Raw genomic sequence first — 23,172 nt, 5'->3', positions numbered from 1 at the left:
GTTTCCTTGTTCGGGGTGCCCCCCCCTTGCTCAGGCAGTCCCTGCTAGCTCTCGTTGCCAGCGGTCCGCATGGAAGTGGTTATAGCCAGTGTCTGAGGTGTCCCCAGTGCACTTTGTCCTCAGGCGTCTCGTGCCCGCTCAGACACCTCCGTCCCCTGGGGGTATTTTTGGTGCTAGTAGTTTCCTGGGGGGCCACCTTCATTAGTGCACTTACTGTGTTCGTTCGGGGCCGGGCCAAGGCCCCTGCCCTCTCCGCCGGCTCTCTCCCTCTCTCCGTGGCCTCCTACGTGCGTCTGTTCTCTGCCTGTCCACCTCTGCACTGGGGAGTGCCTCCGCGCGATCGTCCATGGAGGTGTGCCGTCACATCTGAGGAGCCTGTTGCAAGTATTGCTGCTCCTTTTGGTGGGTACGCCTTCCGAGTCTGGGTCTCTGCTGGGCTGGTTCCCGGAGCCGCTCCGTCTTGCTCTGTGTCCCCCTGACACTCGGTCCTTCCGATGTCCAGGGCTCGGGGGTCCCACTCTCTGCAACTCCGCCACCTCAACCTGCGGCTCCGGTGGGGCGGGCTCTTTGCCTGGGTACATCCTGTTCTGTGGCCCCGACGTGGGTTACAGATCTTCTTCCTGTTCCCTGTATGGCGTGCCTGGGGATCTGGTCTTCCTCGCTCGTGCTCTTCTGACGTCCTGGACCTCCGACCTCTCCGGGGTGTCTCGTGGTCCGCCTTCTTCCTCAGCAAGCGGTCTTATTGTAGTCTCGAGGGCTCTTTCTCTCCGGCGCCCATCCTCTAGATTTTATACTGGTCGCTGCATCACCACATTCGGTGCGCTTCACGTTGGAGATCAGCAGCTGGGTGATACGTCTGCCATTTTGTGATGCGGCGCGGAACTCACTGTGAGCCCTCTCCCGGTCTCTCCTCCAACTGATTTCGCCCCAGCTTCACCACCGTTGTGCCTCAACTCTTCAGGCACCTTTCCCTCGCATTTCACGGGTTACCGTGATGTTCCAAGCCAGCTATTCAAATTGGTCTTCAGGATCGTGCGTGAGCTCCAGCAAGTTGCTTCCCTATCGCATGGCTGTCAAGCCACACCCCCCTCGAGTGAGGTTTTCAGCATTGCTATGTCCTCCAGGACACAACACTCTTATTTCCCCTTCTCAGTCTGTGCAGTGTCTGTTATGCTGAAACCAGCTTCTGGCGCCTCCGCCTGGGGCGCTTTGGTTTTCCGGGCAAACACCTCCATGCTTGTTTGTTTTCCCTTCCCCTTCCCCCCTTTCTGCTTTTCCGACATGTCTGTGTTGGGGGTGCCTTGTCTCTTGCGTCGGGGACCCAGTCTTGCTTCCTCCCTGCCGTTGCTGTGTGTCCAGTCAGCGCCCGGCACTGTTTCTGCTCACTATCGCTTCCTGTGGCCTCGATCCTCTTTCAGACAGGGCCCTGTTGGTGGTGAGCGGCTTTGACGCTGCGCCGGCAATTTTGACTCGGCTCCTTTCTGCCGTCTGCTCGCCTGTCTTGGGCCCAGGCACTCTTTTTGTCGTATACTGTGATACTATGGTCTGTTAGGCTTGGCCTCTACTTCTGTAGGCCTTTATCAGGGTGTGGTCTTGTCCGTGTCTTTGATGCCACGTTCGCCCTTTCCTTTGTACGAGGGGGTGGTCCTGTCCTACAATATTTGCAACCTGCAATGATTTGTTGCGGTAATTATTGAAAACCTCCAAGGTTTAGTAGTAATACATCTCAACAAGTATGAGTTACTAGAAAGAGGTAATCGACTACTGAAAAGAAACTACTGTTGCCTTTATTTTGATTAGGCCACACATGTAGGTATTAAAATGGAAAGCAAATAAACAAACACTTTGCGTTAAATCAATAACGGGTTATTCAAGTGTTCTATACACATACATTTCAAAGGTGCATGTACAGTTTGTAACAAGCAGACACTGAATGGCACACTTTCAAGTGAGTAGAAAGCAGAGTTCTAAAGTGTCCTGTAGAAATACATTCAGAATTTGAAAACACATAATGAGTTGTGTAGTGTGTTCAAAACACACTTGAGCAGTTGTGTGGTGTGATGTCTCCTGTACACAGTTTGGCTAAGTATTACTTCATATTAGGCGGGAACAATGTGCTAGACAGTTAAACAATGTCATGAGAGAATCAAAGCAAGTTGCTTTGTGACCAAAAACCTTAAAAATAGGGTCTGCTGTAGACTGGTTTGGAAGGGATAAAAGGAGCCTGCAGATGTATACTAGGTAAGAGCAAAGTAAGTACCTTAATGATCGAATGGTGTAGCTTAGTTCACCCTTTCCTGCTAGCCGATGCGTGATTGTGTGCCAGACTCTGGCCTCCCACGTAGCGTTTCTTTTGCCTTGCAAAACCAATCCACCTTGCCTAAAGGTATGGACCTCTGGTTGCCTGTCGAATGTTGTGTGACCCGCTGCAAGCCTCGTTCTTGTCTTCCCTGTTATGGGCCTGTCCTGGCGCCTCCATGCTTGGGTCTGTTGTGGGGTTCCTTGCTAGTGAACAGTCCGGTCACCCCTGGACTTCCAGCGCATCCTTCTTCCTCTGTCCCGTTGTTGGATGGCCTGCTGCGTCGTGGTGGTTTCGGGATGTTGCCCCGCCCCAAGTACGTGCTCTTCCTTCCCTCTTGGAGTCCCCCAACACTCCCAGCTGCCCTCCCTGTAGCGAGTCCCACGTTGTCCCGGCTCCACCCGCCTTCTGCCAGTCCACAGTCTAACCACTGCTGTTTGGGCTCTGTGGTGCTTGCCCTTCTCTAGTCTCTGCGCAGCCTTCTAGGGGTCGCCTGGGCCTTAACAGGCTTTCCTCACAGCGAGGGCTACGGCGTCCTAATCGATGGACTGTGCCCTCCCCCGTATACGTGCTGGCCTTGCCAACATCTGATCTGCCCAGCTTGGGTGTCGGCCTGGGCCTGTGCCCACACAGCCTTTATGTGGGCTGTTTATGCCTTATTTCAGGGCCCCTGGGAGTCCAGGAACACACACTATGACTGCATAGCGTGAGACTGTGTGCGGCTGGGCTGTGGTCTCTCCCCTACTACGGGTGTACCCTGGTTTGTTCCAGTTGCCCCCTCACGTACAGGTGGCATTTTTACTCGCATTATGGTGGTGCTCCGAGGGGACATGTATGGGTCACCCACCTTGCTCCTGGGGTTCAGTGCGGGGACAGTGGTCTGCCTCCCTCGGTCCGCCACCCGGAGAGGATACCCAGCGCCCTCAGTTGCTTTGATGGTGTGCTTGTGTGTCACTTGTGCTGGCGGTCCCTCACAATCCCCCAGGAGTTGATGTTCGTTAAGACTGCTTTGGGCCTTCTCCCTCGTGGGGCCTGGCACTGGTCTTTGCAGAGACCCCCGCCTCCCGGATCACCTTGGCTGAGGCTGTGTCCTTTCTATCGGCCAACTCACAGGCTGACCAGCGGCTTGCTCTGCTGTTATCTGCTGCCCCTCTGGTCCTCTCAACAATGTCCGTTGGGCGTCTCAGTGCCCCTTCTGCCTCTTTCTCTCCCCCAGGTGGTTTTCTGTTTTGGTGGCACCCAGGGAGGTCTGCTTGCAAGCTAGTCTTACTGGATCAATGCTGTCCGGGCCGAGGCCCTATGCGCACACCGCCTCCTCCTCTTCCTGTGTACCCGGTGCGCGGCTGTGCTCCATCCGTCCCTTTCAGCGCTGGCAGTCTCACCGCTAATACGTTTGTCCAGGGACCATGTGCCGCGTCCTCCCGGGGAACCTGCCGTGCAATTGCTGTCTCGCCCCGGCAGGCCTGGTCCCCTGCCTCCAGCTTCTCTTTCGCCTCGTTTGGTGTCGGTGCGAGGCCGGTGGAAGAACCCCAGAGAGCCACCAACCTCGCGTCCCCCGATGTCTGGGTTCGGAGGTCCCGCACTCCGCCTCTCTCACCGCCTGACGGCTCCGGCATTGCGGGTTCTCTTGGGTGTGCCTCGCTTGGCGTACTCGCCACAGGTCCATCCGCTCGTCTTTGGCTGGCAGTCTCCTCAGGTGTTCGCTTTCTGCCCACTGCTTGTGTTGGGGATTAGCGCACCTTTGTGGCTGTCCTCCCTCGCTGCTAGCCGGTGTTCGGCTTTCCTCCCGACTTCCGCGTCCTTCGCCCGGGGACGCTCCTTCCAGGGTTCACCAGCTCCGCTATGCGTCCGCCCTTTTGCAAGGCGGCGTAAATCGGGTCTCCTTGCGGCTTTCCCCTTCCTTCTCTATCTCACCGTTCCGTGTCGGAGTCTACCCAGCCGTGCCTCAGCCCTTCCGACACCTTTCCTCCAGATTTCTGGAGTTATAGTTCGTGTTGTGTGCCAGCTTGTCGGATCGAGTGTCTGGATTCTGCGGGAGCTCCGAAAAGCTTGTCTCTATCGCATGGCCGCCAAGCCGCGCCCCCCTGTTGGTCCTACTTATTCCTAGGGGTGTGATTGTGTTTGTATTTTGGAAGATTTCCTGCATTGCTAGCGCTACCACTGGACCCTCCCCTAACATGCCCCAAACCCAAGCAGGTGGAACAACCATGTCAGGGGGACAGGAGAGCACTACAGTCATGGTAGGAGAGGTAAGCGCAGTGTTGACAAGGACATGAAAGGGTTAGACCTGTTTCTCACCGACACTGCTCGGGTGTCTAATAACATATGGTACAAACACATGACAAAAGTAGGTAAAGAAACCACCGGGGAGAGCTGTTCTGTCTGCTCATTAATCCCCTATGCCATGAGTGCCTCCAGAACGTTCATAGCAACTGAAATACCAGCAGCAAGAGCACAATGCTTAATCGATCTCTCAATGGTGACAACTCGCAGAAGGTTTCGAGGGAAGACGGCAACATTAAGATGGATGTCCAGAGCAATGTTCCCGTATGAAGATAATTACATAAAATATTAGACATGATGAACAGTTATTGGTGGCTAGATGAAGCTATACAGAACATAACTGATGGGCCTGACAAAGGCGAAACAAAGACCATCACCCTGAAGGAATTGCCATGTCCCTGGACGAGAATGAAAGAAACAGGAATAGGGCTTGGCTGCTGGGAAAGACTGCAGATACTTCTGTATGGCCAAGTGTGCACCGAAGATGGAAGGATGGAGTGGTAGGGAGCAAGGCATAGACACTAAAACAATCAGTGTCCAGTGAAAGGTGCGAATACTAAAGGTTCGAATGCAATAGGATCGGGTCAATAGGACCGAAAACAAAAGGTTCAATTTTTTTTTTAAATTATATATTTTGTTTTGGGTTTTCGTTTAGGTAAAAAAATGTGTTTTACCACAAAAACAAAGGTAGGGGATGGACTGCCCGCCCCAAAGAATTATTTATTTATTTTTTTAAAAAAAATAATTATTATTTTTTCGAACCTTTGTTTTCGGTCCTTTTGATTCAACCCTATTGTATTTCGAACCTATAACCCACAATCACCAGTGAGCAAGGTACAAGAAGAAAACAACAAGTGCCTGAAGGAATGGGATGTGTGTGCAAAGTTACTGACATGGGTGGAGAATGAAGCTGGACCAATGCCAATAATGCCCCTGAAGACACCAGCACTGTGCTATCAGAACAACGGTGAAGTTGAAGTTTGCGAGAATGTTGGATGCCGAAGCAATGACAAACATGCAGCTATGAAGGCAGGAACAGCAGTACTCATGGACCACTACTAGGCGTGCGGTCTGAAGGCAGGAGTATGCTTGTTGGTGCACATCAATATGCAGTCATTGGTCATGCCCCGCAAGGATGTGAACCTTGTGAGTTCCTGAAGATGGACCATAACCAAAGGAAGAAGAGGTAGGTGGAAGGGGTACCTGAATTGAGCAGAGTAAAGGGAGGAGGAAATTACTTCTCAGAAGCATCAGAGACAGCGCTAGATGAAGTTCTAGCCGAAGACCGACTGTTCAGCAGGATACAAATCTTCGTCCCCTCAATAATACCATCTGTACGAGTTTACACAAATGTGAACATGGATTGCGACATGTGAATTGTTTCCACTTGGAGCTATCAAGTTGGACAAACCCTTTGATGTAAAGTACTATGAAGGGAAGTGGGTGTGGTGCAACGCCGAAGGAGTGTTCTTTCATATGAACTGGTCCTTGGATGATCATACAAACTTCTATGGACACCTCTGAGGAATAACAAAGATATGGCAGCCAAGAGCAAAAGGACTGTTGTATAAGGATGTGGTTGACCAGAAGGGGGACTGAAGAGGGAGTTGGGATCTTGCCACCACCCCCCTACCATGAAGTTCATGAAAAGACGGAAGGCCAGAAAACACAATCACCCAGGACGAATCCCAAATGCCCCAGTGATCGATGAATACACTGAGAGGTACCCCTCAGCCAGCCTTACCGACCTGGCACAGTTCAGATCTATCCCTGTGTGAATGAACAGCCGCAGGCCATGGTCAGAGACACTTAAATGGATGGCCTGGACTCTGCACCAAGAAACCATGTTGCTGACATTGTTGAGACACCACGACATAGCAGCGGTAGACATGAAACACACGTGCAATCCACACTTAGGGACACAAAAACACACTCGAATACATGAACATACCGTTTTATATTTAGAGGACAGATGCATATACATACTGTCATTGCTTTTATTATTTTTTGCCATTAGCCAAATACAGCAACGCAGAAATTGCAAGGCACAAGAGATCCTGAGCAAAGCTTGCAGATGCTTAAACACGAATAACCCTATGGAACTGCAGGAGCATCTATGTGACCTGACAGAGCCAAGTATGACTAACCTATGGAGCATATAGTAGAGCGTGGACAATGTAGAAACCACATTATAAAGTTTAGGGAAATTAGAGCAGGCCTCAGACCACTGAGCAAGGGACGAGTTGAGCTGATTCAGGCTGGACAGAGAGCAAGCCGTGAGAGACAGGATCCGCAGCCAAGGTCAAGAGATGCGGAAGACGTTCCAATACCCAGACGATAAAGGGACCAGCTGCAGAAAAATAATTTGGAGCTGCAATTTTGCAGTCTCCAAACACGTGATGCAGCTGAAGCAGATAATGGACAGTGATCAGTGGTGAGAAAGGAGAGTCAATCCCATGCAGCCAGACACAGACTGCAACAAGTATGCAACAAGTGTTGTGCCGAGCAGGAGAATATCTCATAAGGCAAAGGTGGTGCACACAAGTTACAAGACAGACAGTCGTTCACATCATCTTGAAAAGGTGCTCAGTGATCTGAGAACGGCTTCGGGTCCCAGGCCTGGGGATGTCAACTCTAGCCAATCATAGTTTAGTAGCCTAGGGGTGGGTAGCAGCGGGCAAGAGCCGATGGTTAAGTCATAACTCTGCAACAATGTTATAGTTGGTAAATTGGAGATGGAACAGACTAGCCACCTGACATGAGAGAGCTAGTAGAATAACATGTATATGTACCCATATAGGTTATTATGCTCCAGACGGCCGATCCCACGCCGTGATAGGTTTCTGGAGTGAAGCCCAAGTAATGACTGAGCAGTGACATGTTTCCAAGACAAAAGTGGGCTGCGCGCCGTTTACTGGTTGACATGCTGGAATTTTTCGGAGTTCTTGTATCGATCCCTGTTGGTTTTGACTGTAATAAACCACAGTTTAAACTTGCCATTCACAGAGTCCTCTGTGTATCCTGGGGCAGGGTGTTGGGCCCTCCAAGTCCACGAACTTCGAGTATCGCTTTGTCATACCTGGGAGTTCTCCCCAACAAACCACTTCCCCTTCCATACCTACGTCCGTGGAGGTTCACCCACGCTTTAGTATACCTGCTGGGAGTAGGGAGGCAGAGACGACTGTGGAATGGAGAAGAAAAGCCACCTGGCAGTGGAGCGAGAAACAAAGGAACAAAAAGGGGTGTGTTCTTCCAGGAGGGCTAGTGGTGCAGGGGAGAAGCCGCTCCACTGAGAGGAGGCCCCAGGATGTGCTGGATGCGGCCGTAACCAGCTGATAAACACCCACATCATCTTGGGAGATAGTTGCAACGCCGGGGCATACAAAGAGGCTGCAGCAACCTCACCCCAAGTGGGCCTTCTGGGGTCTGGCGGATAGTTCAAATGCAGAGTAGTTGTCACTTGGCATTTCCAAGACATAGCAAACCTGTGCAGAGAAAAGGGGCCCCTGTGTTTATAGGCTTTCTTCACATAAAACTGCCTCAGGAGGAAAAGTCAAGAGGATTGGATTGGGAGAGGTAACCAATCCCAGGAAGGAGAAACCCATGCCTGGTATACTCTTGCCAGGGCATTCACAGTAGGTTGTATCAAAGGAGAATGAGTCTTCCCTTGTTCCTTTACAAGGATCACTTTGTATTTCAGTGCAGGTCCCAGACTCGCAATCCCGTTGCCTGGTGTACTCTCCTGCTAGGGCTTTTAAAACATAGAGTTTTGGGCACAGGTTCCAGACTTGCCCACATTGTCTGGTCATTTCTTTCAACCTTCTTTCAGCTTGGCTGCGGGTCCCAGACACTCAATTCGCCTGGTGTACTCTCTGCCATAACTTCTTATTTTATCCACTTCACGGGTTGGGTCAACAACCCCTTCTCAAATCTCTATCTATTATTGCCCCCAGTCTCCCAACCCTCTTCATCAGACCTACCAGGTTGGCCAACAGTACGCAACATCCGCCCTGGCATCCCAACTGTACCCTGTGGGCTCACTAGTCATTGTCGGCTGCTTCGACGTCCCTCGCCCTCCTCCCTTCTTGTTCTGGCTCGTCCTCAGGTCGAGAAGGCGGCTTGTCTGCCTTCTGGCTTTCGGCTTCTTCCGACAGCTCCTGCTGCCCCAGACACCAGTGCAGTAAGCCATCTGTCTCTAGACTTCTGCAGATGCTGTCGCTCACAGCCATCAGATGCTTCACGCCGACTAGCACGTCTGACGTCTGTCTACGGTAGAGGAAAACGAATACTAGTGTGCCAGTAACGCACCACGAAACGCCTACAATTTAAGAAGGGTCTACGTGACAGAGTATACATAACGCGCGGTAGAATGCAAGTGAAAGTCGCATAGAAAGACGGTTTACCGAGTCACACCTTAAGGACACTGCGCTCCCGATAAAAAATGAATGGATGTCTTCAGAGGAGACGCATCTTATCTAAGCACCGAAGGGTTGTATTTACAACATTCAAATGGGTCGAAGATCCAAGTGCCTTGAAATCTTTCAAGACAAGAAAGAATGTGTTTCATTATTTTTCTTTTGCTTGGACAGGTTTCCCCTGAAGAATTTCTCGTCAAAATTATAATGATTAAGATAGAAAGAAACATGTTGGGTTTGATGACTCTGTAAATGTAAGTATTTTGAACTATCGAAAATTAGCTACTTTAGACCCTAACTGGGTTACCAGTAGGATTCATTAAATGAGAGCAATTAATGTTGCCGAGTAACCCTTGAAAGATGGGATTCGTTTTTGTATACCTAACAGCAGTAGTTAAGAGGTTTTTTAGAAACTTGAATTCATAGGTGTAAGAATTGTTTTAACAATGAAATTGCACTGAAGTTGTAATTGCACTTTATGTAACTGTTTTGCACTAATGATGTTATCATTTTTGCTTTTCTGCTTCTCTTAAAATCGTTTTAAGTAACTGATGTCTATTTTTTAACAAATAGTCTTAATGACCTAATACAATTGTGATATTTTAATGTTATTAATGGTTATATTTTCAATCTTTAATTTGTTGAGAGATTGTGACACATAGTTTTGTTTACTCAAGGGAATTATAACATACAGGCTTATGAGATTGCTTTAGTTGAGAAACATACGTAAGTTGTGTAATGGGGACGAATCTGTAGGCCTTGAAATTTACCTCATTGTCTTTAATTGTTAAATGCTGCCGTTCACAGCCATGCCCGGTCCCTGACCCGACTTGCTTTCTTCCGATATCTCGATCGACCTAGGTATCAGTGCAGCTCCCTGGTTAGCGGCGAGACTCCTCATCTCTTCCCGGTGTGTTGATTTTGAATGTCCCGGCACCTGATTGCCATCTTCAACAACTAGAGCGCGGTGTTGGCTTGCCAGGTCTATGCCTTTCCAGGTCTATAGATCTTCACTACTCCATTCTTGTACTTCGTCCCAGTGTTGTCTGTCAAATAAAAAGGGATAGTTTATTAAACTATACTATCAGTTATGTCTGAATGTTGTGCATTACTACAAAAGCCATAGAGGAATGGGGAGTCCATGATGAGCTTTGAGGCTCTAATGGAGAACTGGGATACCAAGTTATATCAAGCAAGTCTACCCCACTCCCATTGCCACCCCCAGGGTCAGAGTCAAGTAGCTGCTGCCTTTCCCTGGCCACATGAGGAGAGACTTACCCTGGGAAAGTAGTGATAACATCACTAGATTCATCACAGAGCTCTCTGCCTTCTTGGACTAGCAGCGTTTCTGCTGGCTCCGGGTTTCCTCCGGCCACCAACACCGCCTTTGTGTCCCTGCCTCCAGGATCAGACCTCTCTTCTGCGTTCTAGTGCTGGCTCCTGCTTTGCGCCCTCAGGCTGTCTCTCCATCTCTCTGCATGAACCTCAGCTCTCTTATCTTCCTTCCTGGAATGGGAGAGTAGATACCATTGGTTCTGCTCTTCAAGCATAGAATTTAAGATTGGGGTCAGAAACCAATCTATTTATCTTTACAGGACCGTGCACATTCTTGTACGGTTTAATCCCCATGTAACCAACACACATTTGAGACTGCTTTAAAGGTAGGTGTAGTAAAATCTCTACCTGGTTATTCCTTGGGTGTTTAATGAAAATAACATATTTAAAATCCTACATCACCCAAAGTCGTGCATTTTGGGACTACAGAAATCTTGTATTCGCAAATACCAAATTAGGGGAGCGGGGGTTGCAGGGGTGTTCCCCGCTCCCCTAATTCGGTATTTTGGTTTGCAGGGGTGTTCCCCACGTACACCACATGTTTCGGGGGACAACCTCTCCCCACCCCTCCAAGAATCGCAAATTACAAAATGCAAACCTATTGTCTTCGTGATTTTGTAGTTCGGGATTTCGGTTTTCGTGATATGAACGTACATCGATTCCTTGTCTGATGCACCCCAGTGCGATCGGCTTTCCCTGTGCCCTAGAGGTGTTGAGCATCATAGACTCACCTCCCTAGCCTCAAAGGGGATGGCTCGCTCTTGGGGAGACCATACGAATTCCTTGGATTTGTCAAAGTACACACGTTTTTATTTCTGCTAATAGAGTTTAATGTAAGCAACGCTCCGGTTGTGCGGCTGTCTGGGGATGGGTAAGGTTTGAGATGGTCACCTGCAACAAAAGCAAAAGTCTGCCTATCTTGGGCATGAGAAAAAAGCTACACAATAGTACAAATGGCCTACAGCAACACACTTCACTCTTTATGTCCAGAACTTTCCTGTCAACGGAGGGATGTTGCTGGGTTGAATTGGATGTTTTTGCGAAGGGAAGTTGGACCAGGAACAGGGTCGAACTGGGCCATAAAATTGCAAATTCCTATTAATTCCTTTTTGTGACACTGCTTAAATACTAACCAAGGGAGAGTTTTTTAAAAAATAAATTGTGATGTAAATTGTGCATTTTAAAGAACATATATTCAGCAACACTGGTCAAAACTAATAGCGGCAGAGTGAATTAACTCATCGAACTGGCCCAAATTGGCCAAAACAGTGGCCCACTTTGACCCCAAAAACTGTCTCACGCCAGCAATGTGTGTTTTTGGTCAGAGCCTGACCAGGAAGGGTGGGCACAATATCTCCTTAACCATATTCACGTGGACTCCCTTGTCTAACTGCAGAGTACTTTTTCCTGTTGAATACCAAGCGAGCATATTATGGGAACATGGGGCTCTGTGACAATGTAGATACCGGTGTGTCTAGAAATTGCAGACTTAATGCCTTGAATTACAAATACAGGAAGTCCTGCATGTATGGACTTTCCTCTAATGTTTAACTCTTCTCCTGGTTGCTTCCCCCTCCACGACGCGCGGAACAGCACAACTCATTAGCTTCTCTTGACGAAGCGATCAATCTGCTTTCTTTGCAATACGAATCCCTCTCAGTAGGCGGTTAGGCAGTTCAGTGTCAGCAGGTTAAAAACACACCACTTCTAGTAAGCCCGGCTATAACCGTCGTTCTCCGGCTCTGTCTCAACGACGCTTGTTCACTAGGCAACCAGGAGAAGAGTTAAACAATAGAGGAAATCCATACATGCAGGACTTCCTGTATTTGTAATTCAAGGCATTAAGTCTGCAATTTCTAGACACACCGGTATCTACATTGTCACAGGGACCCATGGGGCTCTGGCCTACATAGGACCAAACGAAAGGTGCTAAGTAATAACCTATTTTCTGATATTTGTTAATCTGCTTAGAATCACATGCTGTGCATAGTCCGACATCCAGTGGTCACTGCGGAGTATTGCATCTTGTTTTTCGAAAGTCGAAAAGGGGACGTCGACATAGGTGTGTCTGTAATACTATCCCTATAGTGACGTATAGTGTACCCAAAATCCCTCACGCGTCGAGGTCCCTCAGATTGTTTTTATCCGCCCAGAATACTGGTCGCCTTGTGCAGAGCTCATAAGAGACATTGCCATTACCATTTATTCCGCCCGTGGTCGTTTTGTCAGTTATCATTAATCCAAACGCCTCCAGCCCTCTTTCGACGGCTAAGCAACTTCCCCGCCGAGTCAAGATCTTCGACGGGGGTGGTCTCGACGGAGGTGATCCTATCGGTGCTGCCGAACGCGTGGCCCGGCCTCGCCGGCCTACACAGTAGGGAGAGTGGGGGTTGTTGTGGACATTTCTGTTTTCTTCTAGAATGCCTTTCTCTTCCCCTCCTTTCCTTCGGGGTTGTTATCACTTATTATTACATCCTCAGCTATGGAGAGGACTCCTTTTAGATTTTGCCCTCATAACGGCAAATTCACGTAGAAGGATAAGCATAAGCGGTGTAACCGCTGCTTACCCCTCGACCACAACGAGGCCGGCTGTGCGGCCTGTAAATTCCTTCATCCAAAAACTTTGAAGGACCGCAGGTGGGCAGCCTACGCTATTTCGAAGGCTGATTCCTCATCCGCCGCCGCCGAATGAGATGAGGGGGATAGTGATTACGCGACCTCCGTATCGGAGGTTGTCGACCTCTCTAAGGAGCGCTCCCGCTCCTCTGCGTCTGTCCCCGGCCCCGAAAAGTTCGGCTCACCCCCTACTTATGAGGATGTACACCCCGGCGACGCCGATGCACATGGAAAAGTGAAAACTAAACACACAACCCACGCCCCTCCCTCAACTAAGTCGAAGAAGGCCCCAGCGTCAACGGAGATGCCAAACCTACCGGCAGCCTCCACTGACCGTAAGGGTTGCCAGCCCTTCATGCAGCCACATGCGCGACTAGCGACTGGGCCGTCCACAACTAAGGGCGCTACCACCAAAACGTCAGATGAAACGTCTCGTAAGAGAGCGACCGTTGGCGAAAAGGTTCTGCTTGCACCGCCGAAAACCGTTCACGACCAGCCCTCAATGGACAAACTAGTCGTCGATAGCTTGGCTAGAATAGTCTCCACTGACGCTCAAAGACGAACGGCGAAAGAGTCGCCGACACCCGCTCACAAGGCCAGAGAGATTCCGAAACCTACGGAAGGTACGCCGGACCCCCCCCCCCTCCTCCCTGTCGAAGGGAAGACCTAAAGATACATCCCCAGTGTCAGGCCCACGAGAAGGTTTCTCAGAGGGCGACGGGGTATATCCTCCATGCTATAGTAGGGATCTCGACGCCTAGAGGCGGAGGAGCACACCTTTCCGCCACTAGACCGTTCAGGGTTATCCCAGTGGACTATGGAAAGATGTCAATCGTGTATGGACAAACTAGATAGGTTTATGTCCACCCCTGAACACGTTACACCCAAAAGGCCTAGAGAGATACTCCATGAAGACCCTAGGGCCAAATATCCAAGACTCTCTGACCCACTTGAAGAGGAAATTGATACATATGACCTCACTTAAGTGGACCCACATTTTCACAAAGATGAAGAGTTCCTAAATACTGAGGATCTACAAGACCTTGTAGGGGATTTTGAAGAAGACCCAGACATATGTGGACCGCAGCCCTGGCAGTCTCCAGGGGCGTCAACAGACCCTGATGTTTTAGATCTGTCTTCTCCTCAGACCACACCGGTCAGAAACCCGTCACCTGTGGATGACCAACCCACTTTCAATGCATTGCTACGCAAGGCGGCAGCACATTTTGAAATTGATACAGGGGAAATTACTCCAGAAGTAGACTTTGTGAAGAAAATAATTAAGGAAAATCCACCTACTAGCCAGGCCATACCCCCTTCTTGCCTCAGTCAAGAGATGCCTAGTTCCATCTTTATCCACACCTGCATTGGTTAGAGGTATCAACCCAAGAATTTAGAAGCTTTTTAGCACCTCACCGTCAGATCCCTTATATATTAGGGGTCACTCCATACCTGATCCCCTGGTAGTAACCACCATGAGGAAAAGAAGCACTCCCAGACAAGGAGGGGAAGAAGCTTTATGCCTTGGGGGGGAAAAGGATTACATCCTCTGTAGCTTTCTCCACGCGGATTGCCAACAACAATACTTTGTTGGCAAGCTACGCTGATGCCCAGTGGGGAATGTTGCGCGAAGGCATACAAGAAGCTCCTGATCCCTTACAAACCCATTTGTTAGCCATTGTGACAGAAGGTACTCTGGTAAACCAATGCATCATTAAGAACACGCCTGATGCTGCGGAGACGGCTGTCCGGTCACTAGTCCAGGGGGTACTTCTTAAGTGTCATGTTTGGCTCAGGAACTCGGGTTTCAAGCCAGAAACCCAGCCGTCCCTCATCAACAAACCCCTTGAAGACTCAAACTTGTTTGGTAAGGCGGTTGACGACGCACTGGAGACAGCTAAGAAGGAATTTGACACTCTAAAGAGACTGGACCAAATCACAAGACCTCCTAATAAGCGAGGTTACGGCAACAGGTGCTTTTTTGTTGGGCAACGACAAAACCACCACCACCAACAACAACAATAATACTCCTCAGCAGGCAACTGATCCTCCACTCAGGGAACCAGTGGACAATATGCTCAGAGAGGACAACGTCGTGGCAAAGGAAGAGGTCGGGCCCCACTCCCAGAGGCTTCCCAGCTGCCAACACCAAATGACCCGAAAGTTCTTGTCCCCTCCCATGCATCTCCGCTAGGGGGCCGGTTAACATCATTCCTACAAGCATGGGAGGGAATTACCACAGACCACTGGGTACTGTCAACAATAGCCCACGGTTTTTGCATTTAATTCAGTTGGTCCCCTACACTCAGACCCCCAAGGGGAAGACGCCTATCACCGGAACACCTCTCGATCCTTATTCAGGAAGTCGAACTGCTACTGGAAAAAGGAGCAATGGAGGTCGTGCCTGTATCACAGTTAAAAGAGGGTATTTATTCAGTGTACTTCCTTGTACCCAAAAAGGATTTAACTATGTGCCCTGTACTAGATCTTCGCCCAGCGAACAAATTCGTAAAACCTCAAAAATTTCGTATGGTGACTTTGCAGGAGGTAATTCCCCTGCTCACACAGGGGTATTATATGGCAACAATGGACATGAAAGATGCATACTTTCATATTTCAATGTTGCCAGCGCACAGAAAATACCTCAGGTTCATGATAGAAGGCAAACACTATCAGTTCAAAGTGCTACCCTTCGGCATAGCTTCAGCTCCAAGGGTATTCACGAAGGTACTGGCAGTGGCAGCGGCTCACCTGCACAGGTTGTCCATTCCGGTGTACCCTTACCTCGACGACTGGCTCATAACAGGGGATTCTTACGAAGCATGCTTCTCAAATACCCAGAAGACTGTAGACCTTTTGTTCCGCCTGGGCTTCTCCATCAACGAGAAGAAGTCCAGTCTAGACCCCAGCCTAGTCGACCAATTCCTAAGGGCTCTAATTCGAACAAAGGACGGCCTCGTCTTCCCCTCCGAAATGCTGTTTTAGATCCCTCAATATGTAGCCGGTCGAGAGGTGACGGTATGCAAAGCCATGCGATTGCTAGGAATGATGGCGTCATGTATTAATTTGGTACCTTACGCGCGCCTGTGCATGCGTCCAATGCAAGAGTGGCTCAACAGCCAGTGGTGTCAGGCCAGCGGACAATTGGATGATCTAATGGTGGTCTTGCAGGGCTTGGTTCTCTCGCTGCAATGGTGGTCGAAGGCAAACCTTGTGTTAGGGAAACCATTCGCCACCCCCGCAGTGGAAGCCACTCTTACCACAGACGCATCCCTCACAGGATGGGCGGCTCACCTATCCCATCAGACTGCACACAGAGTTTGGACTCCGAGTGTAGCGTCCAAAAACATAAATTTGCTGGAACTTCTGGCGGTCTTCAAAGCACTGAAGGGTTTCCAGACACACCTACAAGGGAAAACAGTGCTGGTCCTCACAGACAGCACCGCAGCCATGTACTACCTGAACAAGTAAGGGGGCACTCACTCTCCAGGATTGTCCAAGCTGTCCCAGAACATCTGGAAGTGGGCTCTCAAACACATGTTCCTGTTATCTCAACATGTACCAGGGGAACTCAATCTTCTGGCAGACAAACTCAGCAGAGACTTCCCTCTGCCCGCAGAATACGAATGGCGATTACAAGAAGACATTGTCTCCAACGTTTTCGCGGAATGGGGCTTCCCATATATCGACCTGTTTGCAACTCTGGAGAACACCCAATGCCAAGATTATGCCTCCAGGTACCCCCAGAACCGCTCCAAGGGGAACGGTCTCTGGATAACATGGTCAGGGAAATGTGTCTACGCTTTTACCCTGACTCCCCTTCTCAACAAGATAGTGCACAAGATGCACCAGGAACCAGTTACCATTATACTGGTGGCCCCCATGTGGGCCCGGCAACCCTGGTTCGCTCATCTGATGGAGATGTCACTGTCTCCTCCGGTGAAACTACCCTGTCTGAACAACATGCTGTCACAGGACAGGGGCCGAACGCTGCACCCATGCCCACAGACCCTGAACTTGGCAGCCTGGCTCCTGAGGTCATAGAATTTGGACATTTGCAGCTCCCACAGAGATGCATGGACATTCTCAGAGAGGCAAGGAAACCGAACACTTGGTACTGCTACTCTAGCAAGTGGAAACGGTTCGTCATCTGGTGTAAGTCAGAGCATCAACCCTGTTGACTGCTCCCCCACACAAATTGTTCTATACCTGACTCATTTGTTGGACTCAGGATTAGTCTTTAATTCTATTAAAGTTCACCTAGCTGCACTCTCCTCATACACTACGTCTCAACATAAGGTGTCATGGTGGAAAGTTCCAGTTATTAAAGCCTTCATGGAGGGAGTGAAAAGAATTCACCCTCCTATATCTAAGCCAGCTCCCGGATGGGACCTGAATGTTGTACTAACCAGGCTAATGGGCTCCCCCTTCGAACCCATGCATAAAGTAACCCTTAAGAATCTCACTCTTAAAACTGCTTTCTTGATAGCTATCACTTCTATTAGGAGGGTGAGTGAACTACAAGCCCTCTCTATACTAGATCCCTTTGTAACAGTTCACAAAGATAAGATGGTTCTACGCACACACCCTAGGTTTGCACCGAAGTTCATTTCAAAATTCCATGTCAACCAGTCTATAGAACTACCAACGTTCTTTCAAAACCCATCAAACTTGGGAGAAAAAAGCCTGCACACACTTGATGTGCGCAGAGCGGTCATGTTTTATATGGAAAGAACTAGACCACTGAGAAAGACTAATCAGTTCTTTGTCTCGGTGGCGACAGGAAGAGAAGGAGATGCAATTTCCAAATCCACTATATCTAGATGGATTGTCCAATGCATCACTCTCTGTTACACTCTTGCTAAGAGAGAACTGCCCTGAAAGCCGAGAGCACATTCTACTTGAGGCACTGGGGAATCCATAGCATTCATTGCAAATGTTCCCCTTGAGTCCATTTGCAAGGCGGCAATCTGGAGTTCTGTACACACCTTTACAAAACACTATTGTCTAGATGCCCATTCTAGATCTGATTCCCAGGTGGGACAAGCAGTACTAAGACATATTTTCTCTACTGTTCCTGCTCACAACCCACCTCCAACTCCGGGTATGGCTCGCTAGTCTATGCACAGCATGTGATTCTAAGCAGATGAACAAACATCAGAAGACATGCATTACTTAGCATAAAAGCATTTCTGATGGTTGCATCTGCTTAGATTTACATGCGCCCACCCTCCGCCCTGCTCGGATGGAAGGAACATAGACGTCTTATTACTTTCTCTTTTCTGTACTCACTCACCTAGTCTAAGGCTCCTTCTTGGCAGAAAAAATACAAACGGAGTGACCTCGATGCGTGAGGGATTTTGGGTACACTACACGTCACTATAGGGATAGTATTACAGACACGCCTATGTCGACGTCCCCTTTTCGACTTTCGAAAAACAAGATGCAATACTCTGCAGTGACCACTGGATGTCGGACTACGCACAGCATGTGAATCTAAGCAGATACAACCATCAGAAATGCTTTTACGGTAAGTAATGCATGTCTTGCTGTCCAATTTCTTTTGTTATGCACCAGGGTTGACTTGGGCACTATAGCAGTCCTCATTAGGCATGCATGATTTGTTGGTGTGGTGGTGCTCCGATGGATGCATCATATACTTCCCCCATGTAGGGCTTAATATGGGCTTCCCTGTGTGGGTCATCCAGCGCGACATTCACTTAGCAGTGACACATTGGTATAGAAATGCACAGAAATGTTCACAAATTCATTTTCGTTTCTTTGCAGCCAGAAATTGCTAGTTTCCCAAGATTATACTGACACTGTATATTTTAATTTTGTGACAGAGCATTGTCCTGTTAATGATAATTTTTCTAAAGTAATATTTTCCCATAATTAACGTTTTTTTCCCCCTTCATTTTGTTCTTAGAAAAGAGTAGTCATGAACGTCTTCAGGAATCTGAGCTCCGCCCTTTGTACATGGATGTTCAGGCGACCACTCCACTGGTTTGTGACTTTCTATATTAATGTTCCTATTTAATATTTACATGCTTTTTTATGTGGATGTAATCAAAGAGACTGTGACCTGTATACAAATCAGAGCCTGGTTTACATTAGACTTTTAGTTGCGAGAGTGTCTACACCAGGCTTGTCCAACGTTTTTGAATGTGGGCAGAAGCATTAACTTTTTGTCACCCAGTGGGCCGGTGAGCCAAAAGTCAACAATCTTGCCCAAAGCAATTTTGTGTGACCTTTGACACAATAGCATCACAGACAGTGATAGCCATGCAGTCCCAAAGATAGCTTTTGGTGTCTGGGGCAGTGATCAAAGGTTAGTTGCTTGTGATTTCTTTCAGTGTGTATGTGCCAATATTTTTCTGAAATAGTGGGGGTGACCGAGGATAGCGAGGGAGCTATAAGGATCTAGGGAGGGTTCGGGGTGGGTTCCCTTCACCCTCCCCCCAAGAATTCTTTTTCAAATATGGGATTGAAATGGTGCATTTTACAGCAGAAAGTGACCAAAAAGCCATACGTATACAATCTGTACTAAAGGGGAACATGAAAATTCCATGTCACCAACGGAACATTTTACAACACATTTTAATGATCAATGTGACCACAGTGTAAGACAGCACTGTCACTGATGTAACACATTGTCATGCTGGTTGTTCCCAAAATATGCTTCTGTAGCAACATGTCCATGCTTGCTGTTGCCAATTTAGGCCAGCATTGCCCTGTGCAAAGCATGATTGATGCTGCCTGAGCATGTGCAGTGTGTCCAATACATATGGCCTATCTCTGTAATACACATTCATTAGTTCTGTGGTAATGAAAGAAGCATAATTCAACAGATACAATGTGGAAAATCGCTCACCCAAAGGTGAATCTAATTTAAGAAACCCAATGTGAGAACAAAGAACTTTTTTTATTGCATGATTAGTAACTTGTTGATGACCTTTCCTGAACAGGTTAAACCACGCAATCAAAAGAGGAACCGAAGTAAAGCAAAGCCAAGATAGTGGCCACAGTGGGTTTTATACTACATCTGGGATAATTGGCTGGGTATGTATTTGCCATGCAGCGCCTGGGCACGCTCTGGCAGTGCAATCAGAATCTCTGGTTGTCTTGCAGATGTTCTACAGGCCAATCAGACACCACGATTCTCGGGAACTTCTGTGGGCTGATGAATGCCCAGCTCACTTAGTGAAATTACCAGTAAATCAGGGCTGTGGGCCTGCCCTGCTCAGAGCTGGCCCTCCTCGTAACTGCAGCAAAATACATTATGCTACAAGAGCAGGGGCTTTGTGTGCAACCAACCTAGCAGGCCTAGTGCACACTTTATCTTTTATTTCTTTCACCAATCAATCAGGGGAAAGCGCAAACTCAGTCCCCCACTACCAGAAATAATGCAGTCGAGAATCCCGCATTTGGGGACATCGCAGGGGTCAGCAAATCCGATGTGCAATGTGCGAGTCCCACCCTGGGAGATCTGCGTTTCTGATCACAGATTCTCCCCTGCCAGGTAAGTGTGAGTTGCAAACAAGAGGGCAAGGATTTGGCCCGTTCTGGAATCCCTGCTAAGCGAGAGTTAGAAGGGAGGCCCTGACGCAGCCCCAACCCTCCCGAAGCCACGACCCGGTTAATTTATTTATGCAATGTTTGTCGGATACAGGTATCTGACAAACATTGCATAAATAAATAAGCCAGATCCACGTATCCGACAAACATTTCAAAAATAAAAAAATTAACCGAGTCGTGGCTGAGGACTGTAACTTCCTCTAGTGACCCCTTGCATGGGGTCACGAGAGGAAGTTAGTTTGCGCGTGGGCACTTTTTTTGTCCTTTCTTTTCCCTGAGCAGGGTTTAGGGGCGGGCGGCCTGCCAAATTGCAATCGCTGACCTCAACCCATGATCAAATAAACAGGCGCAAAGCAGTGCTTTTGAGTCTCCAAGATACTGCTGGCCAGATACAGGGAAACTCAAGTATCTGGCAAGCAGCATCTCGGAGGCTCAAAAGCACTGCGTGCCGCAACATACATATAGCAGGCAGCACTTACCAGAACTAGGCCTCGGTGTACACGCACGTGGCACCGTGATGCTTCTGGGCTGAGCTGGGCTGGGCTGTGCTGAGCTGCTGGCTCACACACAGCCTCTGTTACAAAAGTGTGAAGGTGGCGATGTGTGCCCTTCGCTCCACCCACACACATTACGTGTTACGATTTCCATGGAAATACCGTTACTATGCAAGGCATTTATTTATTTTATTTATTTCCACTGCTATGCCATGCTTTGCATGGTAACTGTATTTCCATTGGCTGTTTCTTAGCCAATGGAAATCATAATGTGTGTGCACTACAACGAAACTACAAATGTAACCCTAATCCTTTGTCTGTGATCTTGAGCCTCGCGGACCACATAAAATGGCTTGGAGGGCCGCATGTTGGACAACCCTGGTCTACACGAACAGCCTCTGTAAGCTGCGTGGTCCACTAATGGTTTCACATTTTGGTCCTGGGCAAAGCAAAAGTGTTGCTATTTGTAAATCCGAGTCTCCGCCCCACAGTTAGACACACATCCCCTATATACCTCCCTATTCAACAAACATGTGGCGGTCTCCCGGATTAAATGGATTCTTTGAACTGAACATTACTCCGAGTGATGTTACGCAAATGAAGACCATGTTTGATTTAGATAAGTAGAAAAATACTTTATTTTCTAGGTATGCAATTATTTCAAAATCTGGGGGCCCTTTGGATCAACCTTTTGGTTTTCAAGGTTGTTAAGAACTTTCGTTAGATCTCGGGGTACTAGAGTCTGTTCAGTGATTAGCTCTTGAAGCCGCTCGCTTTAGTTCACTGAGTCAAAGTTAGAATCACCATTGACAGCCTGGCCAGGAAAAGGAAAGCCTATGTTATGTGCATCTGGACCACAAATGCCAACATGCAATCCTGCACTGCTTATCTTCTCCTTCTGTGTATCAAGCTGCCCCTTTCCTGTAATGAAAGGGGCATTTCATTACTCCGTTATTCCTTGACTCTTAAATTGTCAGAACCACTGAATTAGGTTTCTGCAGTGCTAGCACCACATCTCCTAGTAAGCAATCTCATTGGGGCTCTTTGTTTCGTAAGAATCGCTGTGCTCGGGTTTTAGGATCACATCTGCTGCAAGTTTGCAGTTTGTCCTTGGCTCTCTCGACTTTGCTAGCACCCCTGTGCTAGGCTTTTACACCAATTTACACTTCTCCTGCGCAAAGCGTTGTGAGCATTTTAACCTCAACTTCCAGTATGCACTTCCTCTTTGGGGTCTTCCTAAGTTCCTGGTCGCAATTTTCCCCTCCTAAGCTCCCTCTTGGTGTCTCTCAACCCCACATCCTTTCGTCACTGATTCTCCTTTGCTACTCTTTCTGGGCTTTGTCTCCTTTTCGCAGTCCAAGTTGCTCAAGGAGCACCTTCTTTATCTTTCTCCCAGCTTTTGGTGGGTTTTCTCACCACAACTTTACTCACAAACTCGGGCTTGTCTCTCCACTTCACATGTTCTTTGTCTTTTGCCTCCAAAGTTGCTGATCGTGTGCCAATCCTCCACCACAGAGACATGACCTCCGTTAGCAAACGTCAGCAACTCTGGTTTCACCCACTATACAGCTAAGAAGATAATACTATTCTGTACACTTTTATCAAAACCTTTCGCCCACATAAACTGGAACTTGGCATCTACCTTGCACGTTTGACTCATGGATGATGACAAATTAGCTTAAACTAAAACAGATCTTTATGTCCAGCACCTAAACAATCACCCCAAATCCAATCGTCTGCCTGAAGAATGTGAACCTGCTTCCGGGTAAATAAACCTTGCCTCTCTTATGGGCATCGCCCTAAAACCCAAGTTCAGCCCATAGTAAGAGGCTGCTGCTTCCAACTTTGGTGTATCAGGCCATACCTGACCTTTCCACATAGTCATGCATGTTTATACCCTTAGCCTGGTATATGGAGCTCCCATAGTATTTGCCAAACTGCCTACGGTTTGCTAAAAAAGCAGCACCTAGTCACCGTCTGAGCATCAAAAGATGGAACCACAACTCTCATGCCTTACACTATGCTGGCTCCCTATCAAACGCAGAGTCCAATTCAAAACTCTGTTGATCAATGTGCCTGCCATAGCAGTGGCCCAGAATCCATTAAGAAGAAATTAATTCACTTGATGCCTATCAGAACACTTAGATCCAGC

The 23,172-nt window shown here is 48.3% G+C and overlaps 1 protein-coding gene and 1 non-coding gene across 2 annotated transcripts in view; one reads left to right on the top strand and one right to left on the bottom strand.

Annotated features, from left to right (window-relative positions):
- The window catches only part of NFS1 (NFS1 cysteine desulfurase), a 1,222,594-nt gene that overhangs the window by 113,698 nt on the left and 1,085,724 nt on the right, over nucleotides 1–23,172 (top strand). Inside the window, exon 2 of the mRNA XM_069652239.1 lies at nucleotides 18,878–18,954. Within this exon, the coding sequence (XP_069508340.1) occupies nucleotides 18,878–18,954 (77 nt within the window). The remainder of the gene's footprint in view (nucleotides 1–18,877; nucleotides 18,955–23,172) is intronic.
- LOC138581522 (U1 spliceosomal RNA) lies at nucleotides 20,315–20,478 on the bottom strand. The gene has a single exon (XR_011304596.1). It is a non-coding gene; the product is annotated as a U1 spliceosomal RNA (small nuclear RNA).

This window comes from Ambystoma mexicanum, chromosome 3p (assembly GCF_040938575.1).
Source record: "Ambystoma mexicanum isolate Mex_15411 chromosome 3p, UKY_AmexF1_1, whole genome shotgun sequence".
In the NCBI taxonomy this organism is placed as follows: Eukaryota; Metazoa; Chordata; class Amphibia; order Caudata; family Ambystomatidae; genus Ambystoma; species Ambystoma mexicanum.
The sequence above is the reverse complement of the archived record's forward strand: the minus strand, read 5'-3'. Positions and strand labels throughout refer to the sequence as shown.